General features: G+C 34.2%; 2 protein-coding genes across 9 annotated transcripts in view; both read left to right on the plus strand.

Moving 5' to 3' along the window:
- LOC138131878 (zinc finger protein 43-like) overlaps positions 1-24,072 on the plus strand; it is a 107,715-nt gene that overhangs the window by 42,872 nt on the left and 40,771 nt on the right. For 3 of the 6 annotated variants that reach the window (XM_069049136.1, XM_069049139.1, XM_069049138.1), the window contains exon 1: positions 16,530-16,736. The exons of 1 other annotated variant lie outside the window; for it this stretch is intronic. In XM_069049136.1, the coding sequence (XP_068905237.1) occupies positions 16,734-16,736 (3 nt within the window). In that variant the 5' untranslated portion in view covers positions 16,530-16,733. Of the gene's footprint in view, positions 1-16,529; positions 16,737-24,072 lie in introns of those variants that run through there. 2 more of the 6 variants (XM_069049137.1, XM_069049142.1) reach the window with 2 other exon arrangements.
- Positions 1,586-16,182, plus strand: LOC138131876 (zinc finger protein 43-like). 3 transcript variants are annotated; one of them, XR_011159929.1, is made up of 4 exons: positions 1,586-1,890; positions 8,357-14,938; positions 14,995-15,092; positions 15,139-16,182. XR_011159929.1 is itself a non-coding variant. In XM_069049135.1 (2 exons), exons 1-2 carry the CDS (start codon positions 1,794-1,796, stop codon positions 9,997-9,999), a joined length of 1,740 nt encoding a protein of 579 aa, XP_068905236.1. In that variant the 5' UTR covers positions 1,586-1,793; the 3' UTR covers positions 10,000-16,182. The 3 variants fall into 3 exon arrangements, 1 of the variants encoding a protein (XP_068905236.1); XR_011159928.1 differs by having other exon boundaries at positions 14,995-16,182; XM_069049135.1 differs by having other exon boundaries at positions 8,357-16,182.

The raw sequence follows: 24,072 nt of genomic DNA on the forward strand, positions 1-24,072 counted from the left end.
TACTATTTATTTGAAAGCGAACAGTGTTTGTGTTTGAAATACGAACTGAAATCGTCTTTATTTCTAGTTGTAATAATGAGCAAAGTAAGTGAAATTGCGGCAAAAGCTAAAGAATCTTGACTGGAAAGTTTTCTATTAATTCTACATATTCATTCCTGATTTAAATAAAATCAGGAAAATTTTGACGTTTATTTTGAAGTAATACCCAAAATTGACAAGCGGCCGTTTTACTATCTTTATGGACTAGTCCATAAGCAAATAGTTTGTGGACACTAAACGATATCATAAATCATGAATTATAATACAATCGAACATAAACTCTGTTTTGAACATAGCTGGAAAATTAGTTCTTTTTAACACTAATTTATTGCGTAGTCATCAGTGAAAGTGCAATAAAAACACTACAGGGAGATACAGAGGCCACAGCTGAATATGTTATACCTACTCCGTAATCTGAGAAAAAGTAAAAAAAAAAAAATTTTTACTGCGGTTATTTTTCAAATAACTCTGTATCCTTGCAGGTTTCGTTAACTTTTGTTAAGCACATGTCAAGAGGTCATTGAGATATAAAATATTGCTAAATATTGTTTACCTTAATTGATAATTAAAAAAGATATTCGGATATAAAGTTTTAGTAGACGCACCCTGTATGATCCGATATGATTATGATTGTTAACATCACTTATAGCTGTCAACATCTTTGATTCTTTAGTGTGTTTCTCAGGTCGCAGAATTCTTTTGCGCAGTGACGTCACTGTGCGACAAAGAGCATCGTTATTTGTAAAGGTCCATTATTCAATATTCGGAGAGATTAAATTGGGGGGCTGTCAATTGTCTCTATCTGAAATCAAAAAGACAAAAGGCCACGCCGTAAATGACTGGAATTCGATCGAATTTTGGTAAATATAAAATTGATCAATGACATCAATGAACAAATCTGTACCTGAGAGCGAGACAAGTGTAAGTCCCGTAGACTACGGTAAGTCCAAATTGTCTACTTTTTAAGAAACACTGAAATTAACATTTACGCTGAATAAATAAATAGGCAAAAAAATTGTAAAGTTGACTCAAGTTGCAAAAAACCACTTGTCATTTGCAACAGCAATTTTTTCATATTTTTGAACCAAATAAAGGCACAAAGGGGTTGAATATTTTCCATATAAGTACAGTTTAAAAGTAATTTCAAATGACTAATGCCATAAAAGTGCTGTTGCAAATGCAAAGTGGTTTCTGCAACTTGAGTCAACTTTATATTTTGTATTGTTTTATAATTTATTATTTTTGTTTTGTTTTAAAAATAAAACATTTTTTTACATGTTGTTTTAATAATTAAAAATGCGATAGAAAAATTTTAATCTACCGAATTCCGACGTAATATACCGAAAAGTCCCAACCCGCTCTACTGATTGGACCTGGCATTCTGGCAACACTGATTGTGTCTATGGTCACAGTACAGCTCACAGACGCAACACAGTACACTGACAGTGTGGTTGTGAGTTTGGCTAAGAACATTTGTTTTTTTAGAAATCGCCGAATGATGGCGTGGAAATCGTTAGGTACAACAGAAAACTGCAATAACAAAATTTACGTAGATCGTAAATTAAAAAGAATCAAAGAATCGTCCAAGCAAAAAATCGGTCATAAATCGATTTTTTTTCTCCCAAAAATAATCGATTCTGTCATAATAGAATCGATTCTGCGCATTCCTAACACCCCAACCGGCCTAACCCTATTTGTTTGGAGGTGTTTTGACTTTTCGAGTGTTTTGTGATGGGGCTCACGGTCGCGTCCACATGATAGATAACCAAACAGAAATACGAAAACTGAATACACTATACACTGCGACTGTGAAAGAGTTAAGACTCCTTACCTGTTCTGATAAAATTAATGGTAAGTAAGTACGTATAAACTTGCTTTGTGTATTATAAAGTATCACATGATTTCGAAAAATGAAACAAATAGAGCACGTTATAATTACCGAAAGTCGTGTCTGTGCCGCTCCGCTGAAACATATATTGTGTGATCAAGAAAAGGTAATTTTTCACTTTAACTACTTCTGGAATTTTGGCGTTTTTTCTGGCTAGACACCCTCAGGGCGTCCTCCTAGATCGTTTCCCACCATTCAAACCTTGTGCAAATGCCTTTTTTTCTTTCTTGTTGTGTTTCAAGGTCGCGCCAATGTCTTAGTATAACTAAAGGGTAAGGAAAATTCATTTGCACAAGGTTTGAATGGTGGGACACGATCTAGGAGGACGCCATGAGGCTGTTTATCCAGAAAAAACGCGAAAATTCCAGAAGTAGTTAAAGTGAACAATTACCAACAAGTCAACGAAACTGTTTGGAAAAAAATAATTAATTTAATTTTAATTAAAAAATACTTGCGGCCATATTTTGATAGGCAACCCGGCAGAAACATATTTCTCTATTCATAATTATCTATAAAATTTTTATTTTGATTAAAAAACAGATGAACGTAGAAATCTTGCAGTGGGATCTCGTACATACTATTACAATTACCCAAAAAAATTTGTAATCGAGTCAGCCTTGGTGAGTGGTCGATGCGATCAAGTAGCTTTGTAACTTTTACTTTTTCCACCAAATTTTTGTGTGGTGTAAATCAAGTATTAACTGTAATCGCTGTCATTCAGATTCCGCATCTTCGTCAAGCATTCATGTCCAAATCTCGCAAACTTACGTCGCGAAATGTGTAAATTTTTAACCCTTTCCGCTCTGAAAATTATCCGCGTCCGTCGTCGGTCAATCTGACCTGCCGGGCAATATTGATTGCAAAGAAGTTTGGGTTTGAAAAATTAACCGGATTCTTAAACCGTAAACCGGACCTAATTTGACCGGAAACGGAAAGTGTGTGGCTGGTCTAGAACATTTTGAAATTCCCAAGTAAGTTATAAAAATTTTAGAAAACGATGCGATGTGAAGATGACACGTTTGAGGTTATGTCTCGGTGCATGTGAATCATGAGCAATTTAACCTGGAAAATAATAAATAGAATACTTTGTGGCGTCTCTGTAAGTACATTATTGTAATATTTGAATATTTTTTAACAACTACCAACGCACTTTTCCATGGGAACATTCAAAAATCCCTAAATTCAACTTGACGGCTGAAAATTTCCCTAAGACCACTCACCAAGATAAAGAATAGAGTATAATTGAAATGAAATGAAACAACAAAACTTTTAAGTAGGTAGGTAAGGTTATGACGAAAAAGCTTTGATGCTGAATCTTGCTTATGTTTTACGCGATTTAAATAAATCAACAGAAATAATTTTGAAAACCCCGCATCGGGTACCCGAGAAGAGTTAAGAAGAAGGATAGTGGAACTCTGTCAGGAAATCGAAATACCCCCAAATTTTTTACAGAATGCAACGACGGGCAGAAGGTGTTGACAGTGTCTTGAACAGTGTGGCCACAATTTTGAGCAATTAGAATAGATTTTATATTGTTTATACATTTGGTTACATACTTCATTTTTGATATTTCAATTTTTTTTTAATCAATTTTTTTTTCTTTCTATGTACGGATATTCAGAAGAAAATTCTCTATAAGAATTAAAAAAAAGTTCACTATCGTCTGTCCAAAAATAGATGGCGAAAGCAATATCGAATCAGATAATGTTGAAATGTTTTTCGAACTACATAAAGTTCATTTCCGTTGGATTTTCCTCGTCAAGGTCAAATTATTTAATTTTTTGGAAGTGCGATTTTTACTTCAACAATATTTTAGCTGTGTATGTTGCCAATACGGGCTGATAAAGCAACCATTATGAGTAGACTGCAGAGGTTAGGTCGGGATAGGCATTTTTCAGTTTTTGGCTACATTTAAATAACGTAATTTCAAATTAGCTGTTAATAAAACCTTCTTTTTTCTTTCCGCCATGGTAAAATTAACCCGGAATAGGATCAGAATAGAATTTTATGAAAAAATCTGTGATTTTATTTTACACGTCAAACTAACATTCCAAATTAAAGACGTCAAATCGTTCTAACACGATAATGTAAAAATTACTCTGAAAGAAGGGGTAGGTTTGCAACATGACATCATGACTACAAGTTGACATGGAAAATCCAACTTGAATGAACTTTATTTCATTTGATATGTCATTTATTCAAAACAGATAAAAAAGTCACATAAGGTTTATTTCTGAATTTATTTTGTACGCAACCAAGAATACTAATTACGCTGACCACTTGATACCATTTATAATGTGATTTTATTTTAGTAATCCACGTATAGTTGAATTTTTTTAATAAACAATTGTCAAAACGTTGTCTTGTTGGTATGAGCCAAACTGTGATTTTCATGATAATACGATTGGTCACATTGAGTGTCAACATTTTTTTATGTAACTGAGCCTGCGCCCTAACGAGCGAGAGTTTATTTCAAATTCGAAAAGGTTTCTCCTGATTTCTCATTAAATTTGTTTTGAAAATGAATTCACGGAAGAAAGGTACGGGAAGTGAAGTGAACATAACCTTAACCATGATTTGGTGTCAAATTGTTATACAGCTGGTCCATATGTCCAAATTTTAGGGTGGTACAGTATAGTCTTTTACTTCATTTTGACACTGACAATTGTTTATTAAAAAAATTTCACTATAGGTATGTAATTTGGCTAAAAATGTCAAAATGACAGTTGATGAATTTAATTTTTGATTTCATTAATCAGAACAGGAAAACGTCATTGTGACATTTTTAGCCAAATTACATACCTACGTTGATTACTAAATTAAATCACATTATAAATGGTATCAAGTAGTCAGCATCATTAGTATTTTTGGTTGCGTGCAAAATAAATTCGGAAATAACACTTATATGACTTGCCCAAGTAAATTTTCGGGAAAAAAAAATCAGGACATTCTGTTTGTCACATTGTAGCAATCTTTGTTGCATAAACGAGGGCCAGAAAACATGAATGCGGGACGGAAATTGTTTTTCGACATTTCACGTAGTCATGTGCAGCCGTGGTGCAATAGTAGTTTATTTGAGTTCGTGTGTAAATTGGGCTTTTTTTTTGCATAAGTGGGCAAGTTTAAAACGCGAGCGAAACGAGCGTTTTAAAGGCCCACGAGTGCCAAAAAAGGCCCAATTTACACAAGAACGAGTAGAATACAAGGGTTTTTTTTTGTTTGACGAGCCCCTTAAAGGCTCCAAATCGCTTAAAATCTTTAAAATTAGCTTGACGTTTCGTTTTGACAAGTTGTGACATTTATCAAAATCTGACAATGTCGAACAAAAAATTACAATACATTGTAACAAAAATTTAAAATAACGTTAAAACAATTTGTTGTCAATGTTACAGTTTATGTATTTGAACAAATTTCAACCATTGAGAATATAAAATGTTTAGTAATAATTATAATTAATTGTATCAGTCTTCAAATAATGCAGCTTTAGTTATCACAATAAAACATATCAATCGGAGAAAACGTGTTTCATATCCGAGACAGATTCGATTACAATTTTCTTGTTCACCCGATATATCCAAAGACAGATTGTATTGGTGTCAGAGTTATAGAGGTTAACAAACTTGTGGATGGGTTGGTTCAATGTAGGGACTCTGGGAACGAACCAACGAACGTTGCCAATGTTGAAGTGTTTTACATCAAAGTCCCCAGTACTTATTATGATGTTGTCTTGATGACTTTTTCGTTTTCATGTATTTGAAAAAGTTGAATATATCGTTGGAAAAAAGTACTATTGCGAGCACGGAATTTCGGACAGACTTAAAATTTGGTTGATATAAGATGTGAAATAGGCTTTAGGTGCTGATGACAAATCGCATTCAATAATCCTGAAAAGTTGCAAGTGCTTAGATGTGATTTTCCGAAAACTGAACAGTCTTTTATTAAACTTTGAAAATCAATAACTAAAATGTAAAATAATTGTGGTCGCCAATGTCATTTCAAAATTTGGTTAGATTGTCAAAAATTAAAAATTTTTCCCTGCCTGATTATGCCCACGTCAACAAAGTGTCAAAGAATTAAATAATTAACGTCAATTAAAGTCATACAACATTATGATATACCATTCTTTATCTAGGTGAGTGGTCGATGCGATCAAGCAATCCATGGGTAGCTTTGTAACTTTTACTATTTCCACCAAATTTTTGTGTGGTGTAAATCAAATATTAACTGTAATCGCTGTCATTCAGATTCAGAATCTTCGTCAAGCATTCATGTCCAAATCTCGCGATCTTGTGTCGCGAAATGTAAATATACAGGTGTCCCAAAATTGGCGTACAACTTACTTACTACCTTATTGGATGTTTAAATGTAGGTACATGAAAAAAATATGAAAAACATTTTTCAGACAAAAAAATAAATTATTGTTATTATTATTATTAACGGTAATACAACGTAAACAAAGATATACTCGCACATCATTACATTGCAATGTTACCGTAGTGGATTTAAATAAGTTTTTTCGATTTCCAAAACATCTAAATTCTCTATTATGCAGAATTAGATATTGGTAGTGAGTGATAATATGTACGATTAGAGGTAGCTGTCATGACAATATAATACATATATTTCGAAATAATTCACCTAAAAGTGCCACTTTCAAAGACCGCCAAATCGGCAAATAATAGAATGTTTTTAACATTTCTCTGACGTTTACGGTAATCTCTTCTACACCGTAGTGCACCGTTAGTACACCATTTTTGGGACACCCTGTATAAGCCGTACACATCGATTCTTAAATTTAACCATTCCCGGTCTGAAAATCATCGGCGTCCGTCATCGGTCAATGGTCAATCCGACCGAAAATTATGCCCGTGTCGTGTCTAATATTGCAAAGAAGTTTGGGTTTGAAAAATTAACCGGATTCTTAAACTATAAACCGGACCTAATTTGACCGGAAAGTGTGTGGCCGGTGTAGAACATTTTGAAATTCCCAAGTAAGTTATAAAAATTTTAGAAAACGATGTGATGTGAAGATGACACGTTTGAGGTTATGTCTCGGTGCATGTGAATCATGAACAATTTAACTTGGAAAATACTAAATAGAAAGACTTTCCGGCGTCTCTGTAAGTACCATCGTGATCATAAAAAACGACTACAGTTAACTTGGGACGTCACTGAGATTTTTGAAAATTTAGGCTGAGTGAACGGACCGAGATAGGTCAAAGTTTGTCAACCTCAATATTTAAAATTTTCAAATCCGTGAAAATACCCAGTTCGGCAGCAATGTTTCTAATGGTACCACCATCATGTATTCGGGTTTGCAGAATGTTTTTTTTGAAAATATCTTAATTGCGGAATTTTTCAATTGTCACAATGACATTCATTCAAATTTACACAGCCAAATTTCTAGTGTAGTCGTTTTTAATGATCACGATGGTACATTATTGTTATATAATATTTTAATATTTTTTAACAACTACCAACGCACTTTTCCATGGGAATTTTCAAAAATCCCTAAATTCAACTTGGCTGAAAATTTCCCAAAGACCACTCACCAAGATAAAGAATAGAGTATATGTTATAATATTTACGATCCTTTTACAATGGAGCATTTTCTATTGCGTAAAACATGATCTTGACGAACACTTTTTTTTGCTCGCGACAGTAAAATACATTGTTTTTTTTTAAATGACATAAATTGTTCCCCGAAATTCCGTGCTCCCCACTGTACAGTAGATTAAGTAAATCAAAATTTACAAGTACCGTGCGATCAACAATTATTTTGATCAGAAAATGCGTTGGAAATAGAAACGTATGTCCGAATTTAGACAACTATATGCTCTGGATGCACGGAAGTAACACGTGTTCAATTGAAAAAATTCATCAAATTGGCTTTGATCTTTGTCGCTATCTTTGTCTAACCAACTCAATTTACGATGTTGTTGTCTTTTAAAAAATAAAGTCAAAGCCAACTTGATGAACATTTCAATTGAATTTTCGGTTGCATATACCTGTTTCAATTTAAATTAGAAAATTTTTAACGAAACTTGTCCAATTACGATCCCATGATGAATCTTTAATATTTTGAAGTGAAAACCATTTTTGCATTAAAATTTGATTCATAATGACAGTATTTTGACGTTTATTAGCTGAGGGGGTCATTCACCAAACCCTGTAAGGCTCGATAAGACATTGCAAATTCAAAACCATGACAACTGATATTGTTGACGCATTGTATTTGGCGTTTCGTTAACGACTTCCAAATTATCTGAGTTATTCTATAACAAAGATATGAAAAATCTGACACTGTCAAAGTCATAGCTGCCCCTTATCTGAGTAATTGTTGATCGCACGGTAGATAACACAAGACTTGTATATTTTGTAATTATTTTGAGTAGTTTTTTTGTATTGACATGAGATGAAATTTTTCAGATTATAAGATCAAAATGTCAAATTTGGAATATAGCGAGAGTATCCCGAAAGGCTACGGGAAACGTCACCGGTTGCCATTCGAATCATCCAGATGCGAAAGAAACAATTTGGAAAAATACTACTGCAAGGACTGCAATTTTGAAACCGATCTTGTTGTAATCTTAAAGCAACATCTCAGGGAATATCACAGAAAGGAAACTGATTGTGTGCAAGATCAACCAAAAAATGACACGGTAGTGAAAAGCTACATTTGTCAAAAGTGCTCGTTTGAATCATATTCGGTTTTACCGTGGATCAAACACTTGGAAAGCTCATGTTCTGATACAGGAGGAGAATGTGGGAACGTACGTACAATGTCTTGTAGTGATGAAGAGTGGTACCGATGCGAGTGTTGTTCCTTTAAGACAAAGGAGGTAACAGTTTTGGAAAGACATCAGATCGCAAAGCAGTCACTTCACCAGAAGGAAAGATGTCAGTATACATCTAAAAGGAATTCCAATCTGCGAGATCATAAGAAACTTCAACATTTCGCAGGTGCCATCCAGTGTTATAGCTGTGATAATTGTGAATATAAGGCGAAACGAAAGGACAACCTAAGGCGACATATGAAAATTCATATGTCAGTAGATGCTGTTAAATGGTATAGCTGTGATAAGTGCGAATTCAAGACGAAATGGAACAACAATCTAGTAGTACATAAGAAAATTCATCTCTCAGCAGATGGTGTCCAGTGGTCTAGCTGTGATAAATGCGAATACAAAGCGAAATATAACAGCCGCCTTAAACAACATAAGGCATTTCATCACTCAGCAGATACCATCCAGTGGTATAATTGTGATAAGTGCGAATTGAAAACGAAACAAAACGGCTACCTAAATCAGGATAGGAAAAATTATCTTTCAGCAGATACTGTTCAATGGTATAGCTGTGATAAATGTGAATTTAAGACGAAACAAAAGTACTACCTAAGGCAACATAAGAAAAATCATCTGTCAGCAGATTGTGTCCAGTGGTATAGCTGTAATAAATGCGAATACAAAACGAAATATAACAGCCGCCTTAAACAACATAAGGCAATTCATCACTCAGTAGATGCTATCCAGTGGTATAATTGTGATAAGTGCGAATTTAAAACGAAATGGAACGACTCCATAAGGCGACATACGAAAAATCATCTGTTAAGAGATGCTGTTAAATGGTATAGATGTGAAAAGTGCAAATTTAAGACGAAACAGAATGACAACCTACAACTACATGAGAAATTTCATCTTTCAGCAAATGCTGTCCAGTGGCATAGCTGTGATAATTGCGAATACAAAACGAAATATAACTGCCGCCTTAAACAACATAAGAAAATTCATCTCTCAGCAGATGCCGTCCAGTGGTATAAATGTGATAAATGTGAATTTGAGACGAAGTGGAACCGCCACTTAAAACGACATAAAAAAAATCATCTGTCAGCGGATGCCATCCAGTGGTATAATTGTGATAAATGCGAATTTAAATCGAAATGGAATAACTCCCTTAAACGACATAAGAAAATTCATCTCCCAGCAGATGCCATCCAATGTTATAGCTGTGATGAAGAACTGTCCATACAATATCCAAATAATACAGACTCGTGTTCGGTAGTTTTAGTGTGAGAAATGTAATTTAAAAACAAAATTTGCACGCAACTTAAAAAGACACAAGAAAACATTGTCACACGTTCAACGTAAATTTGACGAAGAAATAGAATTATTTTACAAGTTCAGTTGTGAATATAAATTGCCGAGAAAATGAGATTTATAACATCACCTTAAATGTCATCACAAATCTACAATCACATATTCAAATAGCAATTTAAAAGGGAAAAAAAATCCAAAGAAGATGTTTAATAATTCAGCTGTCACAATTTTGAATTTGCCAATGGCAGTGCTGTTCTAAAACCATTCTTGATCTTTGTTCATGACATTTACGCTAATAATGACATTTACTGCTGGATTATTCAAGTTAAACCATACGTTTCCAAATGTTCTGTTTTTCATAGTTTGTTCCCCTTGGGCCTTAGTAACAAAACCTACTACAGAGTAAAAGTAAAAGTATAGTAGAGTATAATGAAATAAGAAAGGGTGTAAGGGTAAAGTAAATATATACTTGGAACGACACATTAAGTACTATCGCGGCCAAAATACTTTGGTCGTCAATGTGACATAAATGATATTCAATTGTAAAGCAAGCTTTAGGATGTTTAACCTTATTTTTTACTGTTGTCAAAATTATTTTAATCCTTCAGTGTCATACGGGTGGGGTAAATCCCAGCTGCGGAGGCAGGGTTCAAAAGCAAAAGATCAACATGGTCGCGGTTTAGACAACCTTCAGAAGCAAGTAAGACGATTCTATATTTATCAAAACTGAAGATGCCATATTTTTGACCAGAATAATTTGAAATTGTCATGTATATTGACATTAGTACTTCATTTACATTTGAAGTGTCAAAGAGTACCGACCAAAGTATTTTGGCCGCGATAGTATGTAGTCTAGATGTTTTAGTTTTTTTATGTGTCATTTTTGTCTATTTGTTTTTGAAAAAGAAATTTAAATAAATGGCAGATAACAGAAAAATAACAGCTGCGACTGCGTTAGAAAATAGTAGATTTTATTATTATTTTAATTAATGAAAGCCTTAAAAAGGTAAGAGGACATGGGTTAAGTTCCGAAACCAATTGTCAAAATTTTGAGTTGTCAGAGTATTAGCTACCCTCCTAATTTAGTAGAGTACGAAATAGCAACCTCTACAGATTTTCCATTTGACGTTTCATTCAGGATAGTTTTCTTGTAGAGTTCAGTAGGTACTCTTTATTTTGGAATGAAGTGAAGTAAACTCAGAGCATTGGAGTATGGTTTTGGAACTTAACCTTGGTGATATAATTTTTGAAATAACTTGAGATCATTTAAATTTATAATTAAAGCATGCTCTAACTTTTAAATTAGATTGGCAACACTGCTGTGTTGTTTTAATTTAAAAGAAATGAAACTCTTGAAAATACCTAATACAGTTTTATTGACAGTCATAGAAAATGTTCAAAGTGTTCTCCGTCTGTTTCGATACAACTGTTAACTCGCCGTTTCATATTTTGTATTGAATTTTGAAGCGTCATTTTGAAAATTCAAATCAAGTTGTCAACAGCGTTGCCAATTTAATTTGAGTCATAGCCTACTTTAATTATAAATTTAAATGATTTCACGGTACCATCGGCGCCATCGAAATGTGAACGAATTTCTGGTGTTTTGGTCTGGATTAAATAAAACTTTTTTCAGTGGCGTACTATATGTATGGGAGATAAGAAAAGATTTCAATTACCTATCTATAACTTTCTATTACAATTATTACAAGTTTCCCCGAGTTTGGCTACCGCCCTCGCTTTTTCCGCATCAGTCAAGTGTCGTGTCATATATATCGTTTAAAAATAAATTAAATCTGCTGACAAATTATGTTTGTGAAAATATGTCACAAATCTGACACATTAACGCACGCCTATGATTGATGTTTCAACACACACTAGGAAAATTTGCCGTTCACATTTCGATAGCGCCCATAGTACATCTAAATGTAGGTACAATGGCCGGCAAAAAAAATTAGCCATCACTTTTGTGTTACGCCAAAATCCAAATGTGTAATTAATGCTTTTTTGACACTGACATTTAAATGATGGCTAATTTTTTTTGCCGGCCATTGTATATGTAGATTCATGAAGTATTAATTGTAGAATAGGTATAGTGTTAAGATTGTTAGAAAAATTTGAAGACTTAATACATATGTCAAATATTTTAATTAGGTTAATATTTTTATTTTCCACTTTAGTATAATTGCATGATAACTCCTAGGATACGAAATACGTAAACATGTCCATAACAACCGGGGAATAATAACAGGGCGTAATAAGAATAAGCGGGCGTAATGAATTCATAACGCCCTCATCAATTCATAATTGCAAAGATGCCATTTTTTTTTTAAAGAACACGTATACTGAAAAATAAAATCTTGTATGCACCACGGCGTCACCGAATGATTACGCCCATCGAACGATATCCATCTCTCGGGCTAAAGCCCTCGAGTTGGATTCATCGTTCTCCGGGCGTAATCATCGGTGTAACGCCCTTGGTGCATAAATAGCTATTGATACAATTTTCCATGTTTAATTTACATATTATAATTGTTTTTAAAATTAAAAATCACATTTCTTATTTAAATAAAATAAGAAAGTTAGTTTTAAAAAATCGCCATATCGCCATTATTTCGAGGGGTTAGTCTTTGTTCGGTTTATTTATGACTTAAGCCAAAATGCCTTACGAAGATAAAAGCACTATACGTCGCGAGACCTGACGAGAGGCTAAATGACCCAGGCCATTCCGTACTTGTGCGCAAGTCCTATAATTTTGCGCGTTATTTAAATTTGACGTTCACGGACTTAGAAAATATCGCAAATTTATTGTTTAAAAATTAGAACAACACTTTCGTATATAATAAGAAACAATACAATAAAAGACATTTTTTATGTAGTAAACTCATTTATACAGAGTGTCCCAGAACTCGCGCGTCAGCTGTTAACTGTGAATTTTATATTTAATCCAACAAGGATTCTACAACAAACGTGAAAAGTATATTAGTTTTGAAATGAAAACGATTTTAAGATAACCAATCACACACGCCTTCCTGAAGGTAACTCTACTAAATATATGCGTTTCCGAGGAAACGATTTTAGATGTTGCTGCTAAAAAAACTGTGATGAAATGTTTGGACAACGAGTTTTATAAGGGTTGATTTGGCGCACGAATCCCAGGTCTAGAAAACGACCCCTAGGCGAGTTTTTTTTGTTATTTTTTAGATTTTTTTTTAATTTTTAAATAAAAAAAATTAAATTTTCAAATTCTAGGGAATTTTGTATTATGTAATTGGTAATTCAAGGTGACGGATGCAACTACATACCTATGTTAAAAAGTTTAGTTTGAACATTAATATTGGAAGTTTTTTGGTGTAAATGACAATAATACACTGAAATATTGATAAAAATTTTCTTAGAGATCCATTAAACTACGAGTGCTTTAAAAGATAGTCATAAACGACTCCAAATTGAATACAATAATAGACCTATTAAAAGATTCTAAAAACATAATTATATCTTTAGTTTGTGTTCTACTCATCTACTGTTCTTTGCCTTACGCGCAGCACGCGGTACATGTAACAACAAAGCACCCAAGGACCCAAGTTACTAACGCATGCGTATTGATAAGGATCGTCCTGGGTTATTTAGGCTCTCGTGAGACCTGTGCAGAGACCTTTTATGACGCCTTTTAAAGCGACCGCTAGTACTTCGTGAAATTTCGTGCCGAGGGTCGTTGGGCACAAGATGCTTCATAGGCGTCGGTGTTCAGTCATTTTACTGGGATTTGGTTTTTATTTTACACCGGAAAATGGTGAAAATGGTAATTGGGTTTATTCGCCTCATGGTAATTGTTCACTTTAACTACTTATGGAATTTTCGCATTTTTTCTGGTTAGACAGCCTCAGAGCGTCCTCCTAGATCGTGTCCTACCATTCAAACCTTGTGCAAATGCCTTTTTTTCTCTTGTTGTGTTTCAAGGTCGCGCCAAGTCTTAGTAGGTATAACTAAAGGGTAAGGAAAATTTTCATTTGCACAAGGTTTGACTGGTGGGAAACGATGTAGGAGGACGTCCTGAGGCTGTCTAGCCAGAAAAAACGCGAAAATTCCAGAAGTAGTTAAAGTGAACAATTACCCGCCTCATTTATGTTTAAATGAGTTCCGTGAGAGATTAGCGCCAAGGGAATAGCAATGATTTTTCGCTGGGGTGGGCCAGATTTTAATAGTATACAGCGTGATTCTGAAATAAGTTTGTAAAAAAAAGTGAAGTATCCTTGACACAAAATAATTCTGCGTAAATGGCTTTTGGAGGTGAAATCAAAAGGATGGAAATTATCCTACATCCTTGTATTTCCAACGCCTATGAATGGGGAAAATTTGTCCGAATTTGTTCACTTCATTAGGAACCATTGTTACATCAACTCCACAATAAAGTCGTAGGTGCAAGCACACTGCTTTGTAAATGTTTCTATGGAAATGATCGAGAGGAGCAAGGTTACGTTTGTGACTGACGGGCACCTTTGATTATAAAATAAAATAAAATTTGTTACACAGTCTAGGACTGGTTTACAAATCTATGAGGGGCATGATGACCAACTCAGTAGACCGGGACCAATGGTTGTTTTATAATAAATATTGTAACATTTTTTTAACCTTGTTTTTAATTATCGCCCTTAATATTTTTTTTTGCAAAAAGAACCTGTGCACAGACAATTAAACTATAGTAAGACACTTCAATCCCATATAATAATGTTGGAATAGCTTCGACAGTGCTGCTCCGCACGCAGTTGGCCAAAACACTCCGTCGTATTTATTCGTAAAATTTCGACTATTACCGTTGTATTTAAAACAGTCAAAAAATATTTGTCAAATGTTACACTTTTCTGAGAAAAATAAAAATGTACTTTTTAAAGATATAAGACTTTCTGTGAATAAAAAGGTAGGAATTAGTGCCATTTATTAAATGAAAGTAATTACAATAGCCAACGTTTTCAGTATTGAGAAATTGTCAATAGGAAAACAATAAAGAAAGGAAAAAAATAACATTTTCTACTTTTTGGGCAATTTGTGAATCTGCTACGTAATTTATAAAGGTAAAAACTTAAGTGATGAAACTTCTTAATAAAGTTATACTTTCAGTTTCAATTCAAGACAAAAAGAAACCAAACAATAGTGTGTGCCCCCGGTACCTATTCTTTTAAGGAGCATGACAAGTTAAAATTGAAACTAAAATACACAGTGGGCCGAAAAAAACGGTACAAATTTTGTTCGTTCATATCTTCCTGAGTTATTAAGTTTTTTAAATGATTAATATACCAGTGAAAAACCCAATATTTATAGAAAAGATGAAGGCCTCTTGCTGTGCAGAGATAGTCCTAACTCAAAAGTTGTGCGTCATAACATGAAGACATGCAAAAATTCTGGTTTTGAAGATTACCTATCTCAATTATGAGTTTCCAGATATGGTTCAATATGCCCTCCATTTTTATTAGCTATCATTTGTAATCGTCTTTGTCCGTCCCCAATTGCAGAAGCTATATGCATATTTGTCTCTGAGGTAGCTGATTCCAGCATTCCGTTAATCGTTCAGGAGCCTTCAGCTCAAGGTATAGTGGAACCAGAAATATAGTGTTTTTATGAGGGATGGAGTGCATTAACTTGAGAGGGTCAGTTATGGCAGGGCAATAAACTTCTGGCATTCGTCGCGCGACTGGGCTCTACCTACCTTTGTCGCCGATGGTCCATTTTCAGACGGCTCAAAAACATCTGTCATAGAAGATTTATAACTCACTTCAAATTGGTAATAAAAGTGACCCCAAAATTGTAAAAGAAATTATCGACCAGAGTCCATAAAAACACTATATTTCTGGTTCCACTATATATGATTGTTTCTGCCGCTCGGTGCGATTTTGATGTTGCTCCATCTATCACTAGTGAAGACGATTGCAAATGGTAGCTAATAAAAATGGGGAGCATATTGAACCATATCTGTAAAACTTATAATTGAGAGAATTTTTGCAGGACGTAAGAAGAGAATTTAAAAAAAAAATCGTCAAAGACATGTTACTTACGAAGAAAATGGGGATTTTCTGAATATTTAATTTTAGTTTTGGTTCTAGTTTTTAATTTAATTCATTTATTGTTAATTTTTCTTATAATTAATAAAACGTTGTGCATTTTAAAGACATTTTACATTTGAAATTAATATTAAATGAGGACAAAATTATTAATTTAAACAACTCCATCAAGCATGCTTTATAAAATTAGTTCGGCCAACTGCTCGCGCCGCGCTGGAATCGTGTTTCCAAAAATTGGGTAGCAATGCGACGTCTTACTATAGTTTAATTGTCTGTGAACCTGTGCGTAGTACAGGTTTCGATTTTGCCGGCTTAGCACGATTACAGGTCTCTAATCAACTTTGTACCGACTCTCGATTTAACTTTTTTGCGGCAACTATAGATGGCGCTGAAACTTGTTATCCGTTCAACCTGAGAGTCGGCTATCTATTCCCCTCTTAATCTATGCTCTCTCCTATACTCTCTGGTTTATGTTTGTTATGTGTTGTGGTGTTACTGATACTGTTAACTGTCTCTGGTTGTCTGTTTTGCGAGGGGGCTCATGGGGCTCTCGTTTCGGTTGTGTCCACCTGATAGATAACCACATAGAAATACGAACATCGAATACAAACCAACTGTGAAAGATTTAAATACTCTGTTCCTGTTCTGATAGAATTAATGGTAAGTACGTACTTGCATTTTACATAAAATATCACATGATTTCGAAAAATAAAACAATTAGAGATTACCGAAAGTCGCTGTAACATCGTGTAGTCAAGAAAATTTGTAATCGAGCCAGCCTTGGAAATGTCCGTGATTCCAAGTGAAACGACATAACAAAACTTTAAAATAGGTAAGGTTATACCGGTCCCAGGTGACTGATGAAAAACCTTTGATGCTGTATCTTGCTTATTTTTTATGCTATTTGAATAAATGACTCGTCAAATCAAATAATTTTGAAAACACCCCCACCTGCTACCCTGAGAAGAGTTAAGAAGTAGGATAATGGAAGTCTGTCAGGAAATACCCCCAAATTTTTTACTGAATGCAATGTCTGGTAGTTCTAGAAGGTGTCAATGGTGTCAATGGTGTCTAAAACAGCATGGAGACAATTTTGAGCCACTATAGAGCATCCATTTTAAATGTTGGGTTTAGCAATAAAACTTTTCTGCTTTGACACTTGTCCGAAACTCATTGAAACCAAAACTGTGGTTATTCACGTAATAAGATGATGAGCCTGACCAGGTAAAAATGCAACCCAAAATACAGGAATCCAAGTTGGTATTCTATTACTTTGAAAATTATATCTGTCATTGCATTTTTCGTTGATACATATTTAGTATCTGAAAATGTTTTTCCTTCTCCCTCTTATAACGCCAGTTTCTTGGATTGTTCTCGTTTTCTGCATCATGGACGGAATTTTCATGTAGGATTTAATTGGTCACTTCGATTTTATTCGTTGGAGACTCTGTTAGGTACCTACCCTTCTGCTACAGTAGACGATTTCCAGCCCCCATGTCTCTTCAAGTCCAGTATGTCCATGCCTGGTGCATTTGCCAATAATGTTGATGATGTTCGTCGAAACGAATGACTAGTGTATTAGATTGGGTTTGGAAGTTGTAGAAATTTTGCCATTTCGTAAGGAATCTTGGAGATTGTGTGCTTGCCAACTACTTGATTTACGCATCTGCCACGTTCATACCGATAGAAGAAGCGTGGATCCTGTGCATTTTTAGGTCGAAGTTGCATATAACGGTTAACTAACGTTGTCCAATCCTTTTGATCTCCATTTGTTATTACGAATGTTCTTGGCACATTGCTTTTTGTGGAAATGATTTGAACCACTATGAAATTATTCTCCTCCAGCGACCCCAAAAATCGCTACCACTTCATTAAAAAAATTTTATTAGGAGCGCTTAACAGAAATTTCACAAACGCGTCTCTCGAAAATAGCTGCGATTTTCTGGCTTGATATCCATCATTTTTTCTCTTGATAAACGATTGATTTTGATTTTTAAACGTTCAAACTTGAAAATATCAAGATTCTTATTTACGGAAATTGTTAATTTGAGCATTGAATTTTCCGGCCACAGGCTAGCAGGAGATTTCAGTACGTTCGATTTTTCCAAAAAATACGCCAGTAAAACGTTTTCACTTATTTCTTCTGCATCCTTGGTCGCACACCATTTTATAAAATTTTCATAGGTCTGCTTGTATCTTTCTTGGGATTTAGTCGGCAACAACGAACAAGACGCAGCTTTAGCAGCCTCTTCAATTGAACCCATTTTTTCTTGACAAAATTCGGCAGAGAAATTTGTTGTTTGAAAATTTTGATGGGTCCGCTAGGTGGTTACCAAGGTTCTCACAATCAGCCACCACGTAATTTTGCGCCGCGATTTTAGTTTTAATTTTCATTATTATCAAATAAATATTCCTAAGGAGCGGGGAGAAGGAAAAATGTAATACAATGCACGATGCGTAAGCCCTTTTCTTCGCCTCGGAGACCTTTGGGCCCTCGGCTTTGCCTATAAAACATTTTTATGAACTTTATGTTCCTTGGTGTATGATTAGTTTTTATCTAAAAATTAGGAATCCCCAAGTATTTTTCGCGTTTTTCTTACTGTCAAATGACCATTTCCTTGTTTCTTCATTTATAGCGATAAATACATTGAGATCATTGCTTCACCACCATTGTTAAGTTTTGACAATTTTGACATTTTCACATCACGTTCACACCACACAAAAATTTAGTGGAAAACGTATGCAGCACACAGCTAAACAGCGCCTACTATTTTTTTCGTTGTGGTCACAATCAAAATGAATAGATAATACTTTATCTCACTTGTGATTAAAATTTGACTTCTGTCACCGAAAACAATGGTCTAAGGTAGTTCAAAAACTCCACCTGTAAGATAAAATAAATAAAAGCCAACCTCCGTATATTATCTTTTATTTTGGCAAAATATTAAAACTTAGTGGGCGCGCACGATTGAGATTGTATTAAATTTTAGTTCACAAAAGTCAAACCAAATTGGCATTTGCTCACATTTTTTAACAAATAAAATGTGCGATAGTGAAATAGAGTGTACCCTCCCCAGAATTGCGGGAATCCGCACGCAAATTAACACTCAATCTCTTACCTGAGAAAAGCAAATTACGTTATCAGAAAAACGTACAGAGATTTTCGCGATCGGTGCTACAGTAGCGCCCCCACAGGTCAGTTATGGGTTTCATTACCGTCGCCTGCGTTGATTATAATAATCAACGCAGGCGACGTTCATTACTGACCGCTTACGCCTCATCACTAACTCTTTTCATCATTACTGACCGGTTGATGTGTACACGAGTAATCGCCGACTTTCTAACCTTTAAGAGGTTAGAAAAGCTGTATGTTACTAACCGATTATGAATAAAATTTAAATCTTACTTTGTTGAGAGGGGTATTTGTCAAAATTTGGCGTTCATTACTCATTTCATTAGGCTGATGTTAAAAATGTACTCGTAATAGGGACAAGATAGCTTTATAAATTGTATCTTGGGTTGCATTTTTACCTATTTTACCTTATGTGAATAAACCTGTATACAGGGTAATTCACGAGTAACAATGAGCCCGACGGAATTGAAAATGCAACCCACACTACATTTCCGAAAAAAGCTGGCTATTGAAATTAAAATATGATATAATGAATAAGTCATTTCTTTAATTAGTAATTTTATTTCTCAAATACAATACATACTTAATATCAGCAATCTCTTTACATTTTTTTTTGTCACTGATTACAAAATGTGTTAATATTTTTTTAAATTTATGGATATACTTACATACATATTAACGTCTCTCTCTTTTGCTCGTCGATAAGATGGTGAAAGGACGACATGGTACCAATTTTATATAGGTACATTTTTGTTGTTTTTTTCTTTTTGTGTACAGATATTCAGAAGAAAAATCTCTATAAGAATGAATAAAAAAATATATACAGTGTAATTTGAAAAAAGTTCACAATCGGCTGTCGAAAAATAGATGTCGAAAACAATATCAAATGTTGAAGTATTTTCGAACTACATATTTCATTTGATTCAAATCAGATAAAAAATAAACAAGATGTAACGTCAAAGATTTTTCATCAGTCACCCGGTATATCATTTAAAATAAGTAAATTTTGGGGGAAAAAATTTTCAAGTAGACAATTAATTGTCAAATGGACAAAACCAGATTTACATTTCCCGTTTTTTTGCAACCAACTGTACCGGGTAGTATTGTCAAAATTTCATGTATTCGGATTGATTATTAAATTTTGTATATTTTACCGTCAACATTTTATCGACTTGAGTTAATGCGTGGGATTTTATTTTAACCCCAACGAAATCAAGGAGCACGCAGCTAGGGTGATTAATTATCGAGTCTCAGTTGGGTGATAAATGTGATAATTATCGAGCTTCTGCAGGTTAAACTGTAATAGTTTAAGTTTTTGGATTCATTCTGTAACACACAGCCGAACAATAAAGAGCTGATTTTGGAGTGTAAATTAAAATATAATTAATTCCCCATAGTATCCACTCTCAAAGTCGAACATAGGCAATTAATATTGCCTTTGATTTTATATTACTAGATTGGCCACCAATGGAACCAGTTTTCTGCAAACTTTTGGATGCGGGTACCAGAGGGAGCGCCTATTGCCGCTGTAAGAATTCGGTTAGACATACGTTACGTTTCTGTCGCCAGAGTAAGCTTGTCGTAACTTGAATAAAGCGCGGAGTTCGGAGTATCGCACTATCGAGTCGAAATTCGAAATGTTTCCAGAACACGACAGGAACAGACGAGGCGACGAGTTACTGTTTAAAATATTACTGGACGTATAACGCAATGCGTTTTATTTCATACTGTAATCACTAAATCATTGTTTGAGTTTAAAAATTATTATAAAATTAATTCCCGAGTATCAATGGTAACTGTTTGTTTGTTGCCTTTTCACGTTATGTATCTCAGGAAACTAACACGAAATATGCTATTCTTTGTGTATTAAGAACGCAAAGTGATACATTGTTGATTGAGAGACTGACAATGTACTATTGGGAGCATGGAATTTCGGGCAGCTATTTATATGTCATTTAAAAAAACCCAATGAAGTCTAAGCTTTATTGTCATAAATGTCATAACAATTAATTTTGACAAAATAAACTGTCACAGTTATGCACAATTATTTTACATTTTAGTTATTACAGTCACGGACAGAAAAAAGTGGGACAAGTCTTATTACAAAATTTAACTAAAATTGAGTTAAGTAAACCTGGCTTACTCTAATAAATACATAAATATTTTAATAGTAACCATAGAAATAGTAAAGAGCCTTACATTAGCGAAAAAATATTGTCCTATTTTTTTGTCCGCGACTGTAATTTCCAAAGTTTAATAAAAGACTCCCAATAAAACACTTGCGCTCGCAACACACAACATTTTTTCTACAATCCCAACTATGTCTAAAGTTGACTCAAGTTGCAAAAAACCACTTTGCATTTACAACAGCACTTTTATGGCATTAGTCATTTGAAATTACTTTTAAACTGTATTTATATGGAAAATATTCAACCCAAACTATGATTTTCTGATCCCTTTGTGCCTTTATTTGGTTCAAAAATATGAAAAAAATGCTGTTACAAATGACAAGTGGTTTTTTGCAACTTGAGTCAACTGTAGGTACTAATGTACATATTATTTTATTTGGAGCAAATCAATGTAATACTTTATTAAAATCAGAAACTAATTATTCACAATAAAAGAAATATGTTTCTGCCGAGTTGCCTATGAAAATATAGCCGCAAGTATTTTTAATTAAAATTAAATTAATTAATTTTTTCCAAACAATTTCGTTCACTCGTTTTTGAGATAAATTATAATTCATTTCAAATAGAGATGTGTAAAGAACTTGAAAAGTTCGGGTTGCCATTTCTCACTTGGCCCCAACCCTTTGGCAACCGGGTGTAAACAGGTACGTCTCTGTTTAATTTATCCGTTCATATCATAACATAACAAATTATATCAAAAGCAAACTTTTTCTCTACACGATGGAATACGGTTGCTTATGGAAAAATGGCCGCAAATAGAGGCAACTGTTAAAGATTGATAACAGCGAAATGAAGGAAGGTTTTCATTCTGAGGCTAGGTGATACTGAGGTATACGTATAACTAAATGAGACCTATACTATCTTGTATAACATAGAGGATATTTTGGGGCATAAGGAATGGTCATCTACAACTTTTTTTAATAGGGCCGAACTTTGAAAACGGCCTTTATACGTAGTTGATGTGTACTAAAAACTACGTTTCTCGTAACATTTAACGCTGTGTTAATTCAACTATTGAAGCTATAACTTTGATTTTCTGTATATTTATACTAAAAAGTACAGCGCTCCCAACAGTCAATTGGAAATTTCGCAAATATGTATCGATAATTTTGAAAAAAATAATTAATAAATTTAGATTAATCAAAAATGCGCATCGTAAACTTCACTCTGCTGAGACCTATGTATGTGAAATGTTGAATATTTCGATACACATGCAGCGAGTCAAATATGACTAAGATATTGGAAAAGTTTTGAAAAAAACAATTAAGTCGATAGCCCGTATACTTTTTGAGAAAATAATGTTTTTATTCGACGAGCGAATGACTCCTGGAAGGCAAAAATAACCCGGCACACGTGACGTGACCGATAATTTGCAACGCTTGCTCTGATTTGGATTCTTGTTGATCACTCTGTATTTAGTGGTCTATATCGATATATGTAGATAGAGAGTGTAGCCGTCTAAAAACAATATGTAATTGTAAAATTTTGAGTAGGTAACTTTTTTCTATTTTTGCTAAAATGTACCTATTTTAAATGCTTTCTTCTTCGTTATCCTCATCCTCATATAAACCCTCTATCTATATCGATATAAAATACGCGTGCCGGGTTATTTCTGCCTGCCAGAAGCTGCCGCGCGTTCGCTCGTCGAATAAAAAATAATTATTTTCTCAAAAAGTATACAGGCCACCGAATTAATTCTTTTTTAAAAAACTTTACCAATATCTTAGTTACATTTGACTCGCTGCATGTGTATCGAAATTTTCAACATTTCACATAGGTCCCAGCAGAGTGAAGTTTACAATGCGCATTTTTGATTCATCTAAATTTATTATTTATTTTTTTTCAAAACTCTCAATATTTGCGAAATTTCCAACTCACTACTGGAAGCGCTGTGCTTTTTAGTATAAATATACAAAAAATCAAAATTAGAGCTTCAATAGTTGAATTAACACAGCGTTAAATGCTACGAGAAACGTAGTGTTTCGGATTACGCCTCAACTACGTATAAAGGCCGTTTTCAAAGTTCGGTCTTATTAAAAAAAGTTGTAGATGACCATTCCGTATGTCCCAAAATGTCCTCTACAAGATAGTATCTGTCTCATTTAGTTATACCTTGGAATCACTAGAAGTCATAATTTCAGTCCGATTTTGCTCCACTACTTGGCTTGGCTCGGCCCTTGATAGCGTACGCTGTCTGTGATTCGGTGAAAAGTGGCAAAGAAAGAACCGCTCGCCTGAATATTCATCAACTCTAATTAGTGCTCACAAATTCATTCGGTCGACTGTAAAAATTTGATTCGTTGATTGCTACGCTCTCTATCAGTGGCATCCAAAAGTAAAATTTCTTGCATACGGTTTTCCATTTAGGTGGCCAATCTAGTAATATAAAATCAAAATCAAACGCACTCATGGGCCTTTACGCACGAACTCATTAAATAAACTATGTACATACTATGAAACACGCCTATTGTGTAGTCTAAGGTCACTGCGATGCCTATAAAAATTCCATGTTACCAATTTCATGATAAAATCAATGCCTACTCTAATTCCGAATTTATTTGTAGGCACGGTATTAAAGAATTAATAATAATAGCTATTTATGTAACAAGTCCATAATGTAATGCTTTATTGGACGAGCGAGCACAGCGAGCGAGGCTGTAAATAGAAGAGTCCA

The sequence above is a fragment of the Tenebrio molitor genome, chromosome 5 (genome assembly GCF_963966145.1).
Source record: "Tenebrio molitor chromosome 5, icTenMoli1.1, whole genome shotgun sequence".
Classification (NCBI taxonomy): Eukaryota; Metazoa; Arthropoda; class Insecta; order Coleoptera; family Tenebrionidae; genus Tenebrio; species Tenebrio molitor.